Source organism: Suncus etruscus, chromosome 1 (genome assembly GCF_024139225.1).
Source record: "Suncus etruscus isolate mSunEtr1 chromosome 1, mSunEtr1.pri.cur, whole genome shotgun sequence".
NCBI lineage: Eukaryota > Metazoa > Chordata > Mammalia > Eulipotyphla > Soricidae > Suncus > Suncus etruscus.
The window spans coordinates 6,890,693-6,903,383 of NC_064848.1; the positions used below are offsets into that span (position 1 = coordinate 6,890,693).

General features: G+C 45.0%; 1 protein-coding gene and 1 pseudogene across 1 annotated transcript in view; one reads left to right on the forward strand and one right to left on the reverse strand.

Moving 5' to 3' along the window:
* Positions 1-12,691, reverse strand: part of HACD3 (3-hydroxyacyl-CoA dehydratase 3) — a 33,770-nt gene that overhangs the window by 11,392 nt on the left and 9,687 nt on the right. Inside the window, exons 2-5 of the mRNA XM_049778720.1 lie at positions 6,325-6,367; positions 3,360-3,433; positions 2,305-2,469; positions 288-339 (exon numbers count right to left, since the gene is read on the reverse strand). Coding sequence (XP_049634677.1) covers positions 288-339; positions 2,305-2,469; positions 3,360-3,433; positions 6,325-6,367 — 334 coding nt within the window. The remainder of the gene's footprint in view (positions 1-287; positions 340-2,304; positions 2,470-3,359; positions 3,434-6,324; positions 6,368-12,691) is intronic.
* On the forward strand, positions 7,506-12,431 carry LOC126012314 (ubiquitin-like protein ATG12; annotated as a pseudogene).

The following is a 12,691-nucleotide window of genomic DNA, read 5'->3' on the forward strand; positions in this document are numbered from 1 at the left end:
AGCTAGAATGTGGACCAGAAGAAGAAATAGGGGGCCAGGCCGTAGGTATCAAAGACTAAAGAACACCGGTCTGCGCGAGATTTCCAGCCACCAGATACAAGGCCAGTCCAGGAGACAAGTCCTTTCATGCCACAGCACCAACTTGTGTTGTGTAGTCCTCAAAGCTCTGGACACAAAAGATTTCTCAATTCATCCTACCACACTAGCGTTCCTGCTCATCAGACTCATCCACTGCCTGCCAGTCACCAGCCAACCAGTTAACTTCCATGACAGCAGAGCCTACTTACATTCAGGGGAGCCTTCCTGTTCCAGTCGGAGTCGATTCAGATGTTCTTCCTCCTAGAATTAGACAAAGGTTTGCCAAGAATAAAAATTAGAATACTCAGCAAATGAACAGGCATCCATGGTTTTCAGCACTTTGAACTACCTCCTGGGTATTCATGATACAGTGGGGAGAAAAATGCCTTCATTCCAACATCAAAAAGCCAGAATCCCTGGGGCCAGAGCAATATCAAAGCTGTTAGGACATTTGCCTTGCACAGGACTGACCCAGGTTCGATCTCTGGCATCCTGTATGGTCCCACAAGCATGCAAGTAATGATTTTTGAGCTTACAGCCAGGAGTAACCCCTGAGCATCATGGGTATGGCCCAAAAAACATAAAAACAAAACAAAAAATCCAGCATTCTCTTAAATGGGTCTCACAAACACCATAGGACACCCAGCCAATATTCCAGAATCAAACCAATTGACTTCCCAACTATGAAGGAGAGAGTCTCAAAAGTAAGCCCTGAGCACCACTGAGTATTTGGTTCCCCTGTAAAAAAAAATGTCCCAAAGTCAAAATTATGTCTCCAATTATCAGTATGAACTCGCACTGGGTGTCAAGAGATGGAGACGACTGGAGCAAGTATTATGGTAACTGCATATGTGTGGATAAGCACACACACATACTTCAGCTCCCATGGTCTGGAAGCAATAATATCCAGCACTCAGGACTTATCCAACACCCTGACCTAGATTTCCACTATATATATTTCTGTTGGATTTCTCCAACAGAAAGAACAGAATTCTTTGAATTCCTGGCTCATTCTAGGGCTAAAGAACTTCATGCCCAGAACTGAGGGAAGTGGGAGACATGGAGCACCCTACTGAGGCAGAAGTCAAAAAAGTACTTGAAAAAGTTTTGTGTCCAAGACATGGAGGCCAATGGAAATAGCTATCAACAGTCACAACTAGAACTCTCTGAACAAATTTAAGTAACACAACACTGGATTCAAACCCAAACCATAATATCAAACATTAAATAAGTGGGAGATAATTCCTCTACAATTAGGAGATCTGTAGAGGAATTCCCATGAAAGCAGAACTGCCCACTCCTAAAGCACAGGATGTGCACAGTGTCTATCTCCCAAAGTGGGAAGGAAGAGGATCAGAGAAATGAGCAAAGGGCTGGCACCATGCCTGACACCACATATCATCCCCAAATAGCACCACTGGTGTCCCTGGGAGCTCCAGAGCAGCACTGGGCACAGCAGCCCTGTGACATCAGGCCAGAGTAGCAGGCCTTTCAACCTGTACAGCTGGCAAACTGCCCTGGGAATGGCCCTAGGGCTAAGAATTCTGCTTGGGAAACCCCTACCCCTCACAAAAAACAGGGACTGATGGGCCAGAGAGATAGCACAGTGGTAGGGTGTTTGCCTTGCAAGCAGCTGATTCAAGATAGTGGTTCTCCCAGCATCCCATTAGGTCCCTGAGCCTGCCAGGAGCCATTTCTGAGCACAGAGCCAGGAGTAACCCCTGAGTAACCCCTGAGGTGTGACCCAAAAGCAAACAAACAAACAAAAATAAATTGGGACTGAGAAACCAGGAGGAATAATTCCACTGGAGACTGGAAAAGCCAGCAGATCAACAGGCCAAATAATACTGACAGTCGGTATGTACCAATGATATGTGACAAATGACAATGTCACTTTTCTCTCCAAACCCCATCATCACATCCAATCAAGTAAATTCCAACTGAGGGACAATTTATGAAATACAGGACAAGTTCTAAGAAACCAGGTCTCCTGGTTTAGGACAGGGTTTTGGGGACCACACCTATTGGTATTTGGAGGCCACGTCTGTGGTGCTTTGGAGTATGATATGGTGCTGGGATGGAACCTGAGACACACACACAAGCCTGAATGCCAGCCCTTTAAACTCACTTTCTAACCTAACTTTGTCAGACCCTAATGAACAGTGAGGTGACCCCCAAAATGTGGGCTCCTCGTGATTGTGGTCTAGAACCACGGACCTTACTAACCTTGGCTCTAAGCTCCATTTCTGCATCAGACTCGTCCAGCCAGCGATCAAAGTCAGGTGCCAAAAACAGTGGGCGCTTCTCCTGCTTGGTGAGTCTCTCCCACCACTGACTCGCCTTCTTTTGCACAGTGATGTTCACCTGCCTCTGGGTCACTTTATAAACCGGCTAGGAGGAAAGAGACAAGGTGAGAGAAGGCAATCTCCTAGCCCAACGCCAAACCCTACCAGAGTGGCTCTCTGGAAAAGCTGCCCTCTTAGTTCTGTCTTGTCTTCTCTGCTCCTTCATAGCCTGTAAGGGAACACCCAGGCAGAGCACAGCAGTTTCTCTCTGACTCCACCCAAAAAAAACAAGCAATAGTGGCTTTCCAAGAGGAATGCATTAGGGTCCTCTTGCCAGATCCATATCCTAGCACTCTAAACTGCACAATCTTTCTAACTTCTATCAGGGATCCCTTCAGGGCAGAGCAAACTCTATTAGAAGAAAGGCCTACCTCAGGGCCAGAATCAGAATGGATAAGGCTTATCAACAAAGCAACTCTCCCCTCTGCATACAAAGCAGGTGTGCAAAGCCAGAAGGCTGAAAGGGACCTGAAAGGGATCCTCTGCTGAACTCTCTTCCCTCCTAATTAGAGAAGAGAAAACTTAATCACACACACAGCAGCCTCAGCCCTATCTGATCTCTACTTGTTCTCACTGGCCCAGTTGCAGTCACAGATCTGGTACACATGTGCTTTCAGGAAACCATGGGGCCACACTATTCCCATGGCTAGACACCAGCAACACTAAGAATACTCAAAGCTGCCAATCTAATCCTCTGACACAGAGGAACCTGGAGGCTCAAAGCAAAAAAGAGGCCAGTTTCCACTGCAGGTTCAATTTTGTTCTCTGGCTTTCAGGTTTCTCAGGAACAAAAATAATCTGGGCTCTGTTCCAAATATAAGAGCTATACTCTGCTTTTTTTTCCCTCCTCTCTCTTTGCTTCTTTCCTATTGCTCCTCATTTCACTGATGAGGAGAACTCCTACACAAGGGGAAAAATGAGAAAGAACAAACATACCTCAGGCTTCACAGGGTCCAAAAAGTCTAGGTGAAATTCATAGAAATTGTCTCCCTTGGCACCATGTCCCTGAGCTGTGATGAAAGAGAAATAGATGGCTGTGAATTGGAGTAAAGCAAAGTACCACCACCAACCCACCCTAAAAGGAAGCAGGTGTAGTTAATGTGTTCATAAACATGCAAATATAAACGGTCCTGCCAAAACTGTAAGTAGAGTTGCTACCAGGTAGAAAAACTAAGCATTAAATAAAATTTTACCTCTCTATCTCAATTTAATTTTATGGGTTGTGTTTTTTTTTTTTTTTTAAGTACCAGCAATTAAAACCAGGGCTTTACATATGCAAGCACGTACTCTAGTTCTGAATTACAACCCAACCCTCTCCATACACTTTTCTCATGGTCAGTTCTAGAATATTTAATCACTTTCCCAATATGACTTTGATAAGACCCTCCATACAAATAGGTAGGAAAGGATGAGAGAAAACAAAGCCAAAGGCATCAAATAAAGCATCAAATAAACTTTAACTTTCACATTTACTTAGGCTCTGAATCCAAGGCCAAAAAACATCTGGCCAGAGAAATATTATCTTGATTATAGTTAAAGAAAGTTTCCAAGTACACAGACATGCTGGATGATCTGAAAGATAGCTCTAGCTCTAATTTCTCTCAATCAGGCATAAAGGTTGCAGAAGCTGATTTCTCTGTGTGGCCCCTCTTAATGGAAGATGGAAAGAGAAATAAACTTAAGTAATTATCTGTTTGGTTTTGGTTTGGGACCACATCCAGAGGTGTTCAGGGTTTACTCCTGACTCTGAGCTCAGGAATCACTCCTGGTGGTACTCCCTATATGGGATGTTAGGGATCAAACCCAGTGGGCTGTGTGCAAGGCAAATGCCTTACCTGCTGAGCTATCACTCCTGCCCCAGGTTAAGTCATTCTTAAGAAAGAAATGAGATCAAAGGCCCTGTAATGACATTAGGTTGTCTCTTCATCATACCTCGACTCCTTACCCCATAGCAAACAAGCACCCAATGTAGGTGCGAGCAGCCAGTGGCCATCCTACCATTACCATTGCTTTCCCACTACCTCTGACTCATCTGTCACATGGGACTCTCCTGGGATCTTGCCTCAGCTGCCTATATATGCTACAAGCTGCCTAAAACCTGCTACAGCTGACTACAGACTATTTTCTCAAACACAGCCTCAACTCTTAACCTCTGACACCAAGTCACTCCTCACAAATATGAGCTGCTATTAGAGAAAGTGAACACAAAAACCACTGAGGTTCTATGCAGGCACACGAAGGTAAATGGAAATCTCAGGTGAAATAGAAACCCTTCACCTCCCTAAGTCTCAGTCACTTGCCTATGCCATGCCAAGGAAGCAGAAGAGAAGTGGGGAGAAGCCACCCTATGGCAGTCGTGGACCCAGGCCCACCTTCTTGAGTACTGCAAGAATCTGCTAATGAAGTTATAAAAAGAGAGCCACAGAGCCAAAGGATGAGAAACTGGTTTGCAAGTGTATTATTTTTGGGAAGTCCCAAAATTTCATTAAGAACATCTCTTCTGGGGGCCAGAGAGGTGGCGCTAGAGGTAAAGTGTCTGCCTTGCAAGCGCTAGCCAAGGAAGGACCTCGGTTGGATCCCCCGGCGTCCCATGTGGTCCCCCCAAGCCAGGGGCAATTCCTGAGCGCTTAGCCAGGAGTAACCTCTGAGCATCAAACGTGTGTGGCCCCCCAAAAAAAATAAATAAATAAAAAGAGCATCTCTTCTGGGGCCGGAGATATGGTCCCCCGTGCCTGCCAGGAGCAATTTCTGAGCCTGGAGCCAGGAATAACCCCTGAGCACTGCCGGGCGTGACCCAAAAAAAAAAAAAAAAAAAAAAAAGAACATTTCATCTGAGGCCAAACAGTAGACAGGGCACTTGCCTTGCACACTATCAAACTGAGTTCAATCCCTTGCACCCATATGGATCTCCAAGCCCATCAAGAATGATCCATGAACACTGCTAGGTGTCCTCCACCTAGAAAAAAAAATAGTGACCGCATTTCACCCTTACTATGTCTTTCACTTTAGGGTCCACGCCTGGAGGATCCTGTGCACATATTCTAAAGTGTCTCTGAACTTGAGAAATACAGATTATAGCATAACACACTTATTTTATGAGTTCAGAGAAGTCAATAAGCCAGCTAAGATGGCAGTAGACCTGAGGCAGGAGAGAGATCTCCAATTTCATGCCCTGAATTTTTTTGTATTTATTTTGAATCACCATGAGATTCAGTTACAAAGTTGTTCATGATAGCATTTCAGCTATACAATGTCCAACACCCATGCTTTCTTCCATCAGTGCACTGCAATATGGTTTCTGAAGGGGTATCATACATATCACTTTACCTCCTTTCAGCACCTAATCTAGAATGATCATTTTCAGCTCTCCTTGTCATAGTGCTCCCTTTCCTGCCCTAACTGCACTCCCCTACTCTTTGTGACAACCTTCCTACTATGGACCAGTCCTCCTGCTCCTCATTACTACTGTCTTTGGATATTATAACCATACTATTTTTTAACATTTCACAAAGGATTGCAATCATTCTATACCTATCCCTATTCCTTTAACTCATTTTGTTCAGCATAATACTCTCCATATCCTCTTCGATTGTTTTCGTTTTTTGTTGTTTTTTTGTTTTTGTTTTTGGGCACATCCGTTTGACGCTCAGGGGTTACTCCTGGCTATGCGCTCAGAATCGCCCCTGGCTTAGGGAGACCATATGGGATGCCGGGGGATCGAACCGAGGTCCATCCTACGCTAGAGCTTGCAAGGCAGACACCTTACCTCTAGCGCCACCTTCCCGGCCCCTCACTTCAATTGTTTTTACTCTATCTTTTCGCCACCTTTTAATTTTTTACTTTTCTCACCATACTTTTCCAAATTATCTAGCTGACCAGGGAAGTGAGCACAGACACTGACCTTTGAAATGCAGGGCATTGTCGGCGATGCTGATGGCAGGGTTCTGTAAAGAGATCAAGGATATAAAATGGATATTTCAATGACAACTATACCAAGATTTTTTCTCCTCAGCCTCCCTCCCCTGACCTGGCCCACCTGCCTGTGACCTCCCTTCCACAGAGAACAGACCCAGTATGTCCTTCTAATCTCCACAGTTCTCAGCCTCTCTCAGGAAACTGTGGGTCCTTGCCAGAAGGGCCTTAAGCCAATGTTTGCCAACCTCTGCTCCACAGGTTGAAAACTACTATCCTACATTGCCTGCAGTGACACAGAACTGCAAGGCCCAACCAGACAACCCTGAAAAAAGAAAGGGCACAAGAGGTTACAGGAGGTACTCCAGAACAAGTAAGTATTTGCTCCAACTCAGCCCCTATACTGTGGAGGCTGCTAATCCTGTGGAACAGATGAGTCACTTCCTGTGAAAAAATATTAACTAAAAAAAGAAAAAGAAAAGATATTAACTAGTTTCAAGAGAAATATACAAAAAACCAAACAAGAAGTAAAACACTACACATAGGCTTTAAGAGCATGGTCCCATGACCAGACTGAATAGTACAGCAAGTAGGGCACTTGCCTTGCACACAGCCAACCAGGCTCAATCCCCAACATCCCATATGATCCCCTAAACACCACCAGGAGTGATCGCTGAGTGCAGAACAAAGAGTAATCCCTAAAAACCGTTGGGTGTGGCCCCAAAACAAAAAAAAGGCTTAGTCGAGGGCCAGAGAGAAAGCATGGAGGTAAGACATTGGCCTTGCATGCAGAAGGTCAGTGGTTTGAATCCCAGTATCCCAGGTCCCCCGGGCCTGCCAGGAGTGATTTCTGAACATAGAGCCAGGAGTAATCCCTGAGTGCTGCCGGGGTGTGACCCAAAACCAAAAAAAAAAAAAAGATTTAAGTCGACACTCTGCTAAGATCAGGGAAACAGCCCTGTGGCTTCTGAGAAGGGCCCTACAGGACATCTCCACTTGGGTTGAGGCTCCCAGACAGCTAGACAAGATGAGAATGATGAGAATGCCAGGTCTAGGTGGGACGATATCGAGCACCTGCGAGTGAGCAGACACTCCAGGTCATCGTGTGACCTTAGCACAACTGTGACCACACAGAATCGTCCTACCCAGACAACTTCTGACACAAGGGACATGTCTGATGAAGGTAGGGTGGCCACAAAGGATGAATAAAGCAAGCCAGTCAGGAGAGTCATGGAGTCAGTCTGTGTCTCGTGGTCTCTCTGCCTGAGCCTGCCAAAACCAAAACTGCTGGAGCTGGAGTGGTAGCATAGCCACAGGGTGTTTGCCTTGCACACAGCTGACCCTGGACGGATGCAAGTTTGATCCCCTGGCATCCCATATAGCCCCCCAGCCAGGTGCAACCCGAGTGCCCCAGAAAACAAAACAAAACAAAACAAAACAAAAACTGCTCTTCCTTTCTTCTCAGTACAAATTCAGACGGGTGAGGGAGGGTGGAACAAGATTCAGGTGGGCTTTCACATATCAAAGGGCGAGGTGAAAAGGAAGAGAAAATCAGGGAAATGCCTCTGTTTTGGGGTAATAGCTGGGTGTCATCCTACCTGGCTTCTTTTGGGATAACTTGTCATTAGCAACAGATAACTGATACAGCAAGAACTGTTGCTTTAAATGTTAAGTCAAAATTTGGGTGAAGGGGGCCTGGCGGTGGCGCTAGAGGTAAGGTGCCTGCCTTGCCTGCGCTAGCCTTGGATGGACCGTGGTTCGATCCCCCGGTGTCCCATATGGTCCCCCTCGCCAGGAGCAACTTCTGAGCACATAGCCAGGAGTAACCCCTGAGCATCACCGGGTGTGGCCCAAAAACAAAAACAAAAACAAAAAAAAATTTGGGTGAAGCAATTTGAACCTCAAATTTTCATTCTGGGAAGATTTTGCACATCTGTATCAATTTAATTATTGGTGTTTGCAATAACTGGTTGTTTTCTATTTATTGGATAAGAAGCTGTTTTTAGGGGCTGAAGTAACAGTACAGTGGGTCTTTTATCCCTGGCTTTTTTTTGGGGGGTGGGGGGGACACTCCCAGTGGTGCTCAGGGTTACTCATGGCTCTGCGCTCAGAAATTACTGACAGGCTCTGGGGACCATATGGGGTGCTGGGAATAGAACCAGGGTCAGCCACATGCAAGGCAAATGCCCTACTCACTATGCTATCACTCCAGCCTCGATCCCTAGCAATTTATATGATTCCCCAAGATTGCAAGAAAGAGAGAAAATTTTTTACATTCTAAGGATATATCTACTTACATATTGGACAAGTCTTTAATATTTTAATGTCTTTTAGCTTCTATTGTTGTCCTCATTTTCATTACTGTTAAAGATTTGAGACTTGATTGTGTCAAGAAATCTGTCAATTTTGTCTTTTTCAAAAACATGTAGTTGTTTTGCCTCTTATTTCTGCTCTTTATTTCAACAAGCTTGAGGAGAATTTTCTAGTTTTTTCTAATTTCTTATACTTCTGAGTGGGGGAATCTGGGAGGGGCCCAAAACCCACAGTGATCAGGGCTATTCTGGCTCTGTGCTCAGAGTTGATCCCTTGCAGAATTCAGAGGAAATCATAGTCAGTGCCAGGGATAAAACCTCTCTCTCTGGTCCCTATACTTTTTTCTTGAAAACGTGAGCTACTGAGAAATGCTTCTTTTTTTTTTTTTTGGTTTTTGGGTCATACCCAGGAGTGCTCAGGGGTTACTCCTGACTCTACTCTCAGAAATCGCTCTTGGTAGGCTCGGGGAACCACAAGGGATTCAAACCACCGTCCTCCTGCATGCAAGGCAAACACCCTACCTCCATGCTATCTCTCTGGCCCCCCTTTTTAAATTTTTTTATTTTGATTTTTAGGCCACATCTGGTGGTGCTCAGGAGTTACTCCTGGCTGTCTGCTCAGAAGTAGCTCCTGGCAGGCACGGGGGACCATATGGGACACCGGGATTCGAACCAACCACCTTCGGTCCTGAATCGGCTGCTTGCAAGGCAAACGCCGCTGTGCTATCTCTCCGGGCTCCTTTTTACATTTTTTTTAATTATTTATTTGGGGAGAGTGGAGATGAGGAGCCGCACTCAAGTGCCCTCAGGGTTTACGCCTGATTTTGTACTCAGATATCATTTCTCACAGTGCTTGCAAATTGTATGTAGTGCCAGAGATAGAACCCAGATCAGCAGCATGTAAGACAAGTGACCTTCCCCTGTACTATCTCTCTAACTCTGAACTTTTCTTTTTTTCTCATATATTTCTTTTTGTTATTGTTGTTGGTGGTGTTGTTGTTTTGGAGGCCACACTTGACAATGCTATGGGTTTATTCCTGACTCTAAACCTAGGAATTACTCCTGGTGGTGCTTGGGATACCATATCGAAGGCGGTGATCAAACCCAGATCAGCCGCATACAAGGTAAATGCCCTACCTGCTGTATTACCACTCCAGTGCTTCAATTATTAATTTCTACTTCAATTGCACTGTGATCAAAGAGCTTTCTCTATACTGTCAAAGTCTGAAGATTTGTGCAGACATGCTTTAGGAAGCAGTGTATGTACTGAAGTTTTGTAAACTTGCAAAATATTTATGGATTTCCTCCACTCCCTAACTAGTGAAGCTGGGTCCACTGTGCCTTCACTGTGTCTATTAGCAGAGTGATTTTGACATTTAACAGAGGATACTAGGCTCTCCCTGGGAGCCCAGAATTCTATATGTGGCAGCAGATTCATAAATTAAAAACCCCAATAAACCCAGAAGTACCAAATCATTGGTGGGCCTCCCTGAAAGAAATGTTAACATTTAAGTAAACCCATTTTGTTGTTGTTGTTATTGTTGTTGTTGTTGTTGGAGGAGGAGGAGGAGGAGGAGGAGGTGGAGGAGGAAGAGAAGGAAAAAGTACACTCACTTGCCTAGTCCTTGCCAGGGAACAAGAAGGAAAAGACCTTAAAATTATTTCTCGGGTCCGGGTGGTGGCACTAAAGGTAAGGTGCCTGCCTTGCCTGCGCTAGCCTTGGACGGACTGCGGTTCGATCCCCCGGCATCCCATATGGTCCCCCAAGCCAGGAGCAACTTCTGAGCACATAGCACATAGCCAGGAGTAACCCCTGTGCATTACCGGGTGTGGCCCAAAAACCAAAAAAAAAAAAAAAAAATTATTTCTCCTAGAGCTGGAGTGGTGGTGCAAGCAGTAGAGCGTCTGCCTTGCACGCGCTAACCTAGGACGGACCTCGGTTCGATCCCCCAGCGTCCCAAGTGGTCCCCAAGCCAGGAGCGATTTCTGAGTGGATAGCCAGGAGTAACCCCTGAGCATCACTGGGTGTGGCCCCCCCAAAAAAAAATTATTTCTCCTGACTAGGCTGATATTTTTTTCTTTTACTGCTTTTGTAGCAATTTTTTTTATTATAAGAAAAATTAGCTGGAAGTACGACTATATGCCTAGTCCTTGTGATGAATCACCAAATAGGTGGGTAATGGGTTCCCCCTTGAAACAGTGTCTATTTTTATTTTTATTTTTTTTTTGAAACAGTGTCTATTTTTAGCAACCTTCTTCTGCAACATTTTCTTTTTTTGGTTTTTGGGTCACACCCAGGGGCACACAGGGGTTACTCCTGGCTCTGCGCTCAGAAATTGCTCCTGGCAGGCTCGGGGGACCAGGTGGAATGCCGGGATTCAAACCACTGTCCGTCCTGGATTGGCTGCGTGCAAGGCAAACGGCCTCCTGCTGTGCTATCTCTCCAACCCCTGCAACATTTTATTTTAAAATTTATAACCCATAAAATATTAAGTCAAATGAATACTCACAAACCTTTCATCAGTTAATCTTTTTTTTTTTTTTGGTTTTTGGGCCACACCCAGCACTGCTCAGGGGTCACTCCTGGCTGTCTGCTCAGAAATAGCTCCTGGCAGGCACGGGGGACCATATGGGACACCGGGATCCACCTTTGGTCCTGGATCGGCTACTTGCAAGGCAAACGCCGCTGTGCAATCTAATCTCGCCAGGCCCTCATCAGTTAATCTTATTTACTCATTCCTCCTCTGTTCAAATTCATCTAGGACATTTGACTAATAAATATTTCAGCAGACTTCTCTGAATAAAGACATGCTCCTACACAATTAGCCCAGCTTTTTCATGCCTAAAAACAATAACTATATCATCGAATAAGCCCACTATATTCTTACAGCAGACTGAAAAATGTGTGTTTCAGTTATCTATCAGACTAAAAGAAACCACCTCAAAACTTGATGGGTTGAGAGCCGAAGAGAAACTACAATGGGTAAGGACACTTGCCTTGTTCACGGCCAGGCAGGGTTCAACCTTCAGCACTATGCAGGGGTCTCAAACTCAATTTACCTGGGGGCCGCAGGAGGCAAAGTCGGGTGATCCTTGAGTGCAAAGTCAGTAGTAAGCCTTGAACATTGGGGGGTGTGACCCAAACAACTAAAACAAAACAAACCAAAAAAAGATTCCTCTAGGGCAGGGCCACAAAATGTTGTACAGAGGGCCGCAAATGGCCCTCGAGTTTGAGACCCCTGAATTATATAGTACCCTGAACGCCGCCAGGAGTGCGTGTTCCCTGATCACAAAGCCAAGAGTAAGACTTGGGCTCTGCCACGTTTGGAAAAAATTTATAACAGGTGCTCCAACTTTGAGTGCCTGGGAGCAAGATAGCTGAGGAACCCACATCCTCCCTCCAACTCCCAGCTGCCACTACTGCTGAGGGGGATGCACCTACAGAGGTGTCCCCAAAAACAGCTAAAGCCTCCTTCTTCCACTGTAGTCTCCCCAAGAACAGAGGAACCTGTTAATGAAGCCAAGAAGAAAAGTAACATCTTATGGAAGGCTGTAAGAGACCCTCCAATCATTAAAACAGGCAGTGGAATGAACCCAAACTATCTGAGGATTCACTGACTTCATCAAAAAGTTCCTCAAATTTGTGGCCTCAGAACAAGTATTTATTTATGTCCATCAGTCCTTTGCCTCTCCCCCAGATCAAGAGGTTGGAACCCTCTACAAGTGTTTTCATAATGATGGCAAATTGGTCTTACATTACTGAAACTCTCAAGCCTGGGGATGAACAACAGAGAATAAGTTCCTGCTCATTTAAAATGAATCTTAAAAAAAAAAAAATCTAATCCCATCAAAAAATGGGGAGAAGAAATGAACAGACACTTTGACAAAAAAAAAAAAATACAAATGGCCAAAAGGCACATGAAAAAATGCTCCACATCACTAATAATCAGGAAGATGCAAATCAAAACAACTATGAGGTACCATCTCACGCCACAGAGATTGGCACACTTCACAAAGAATGAGAACAAGCAGTGCTGGCGGGGA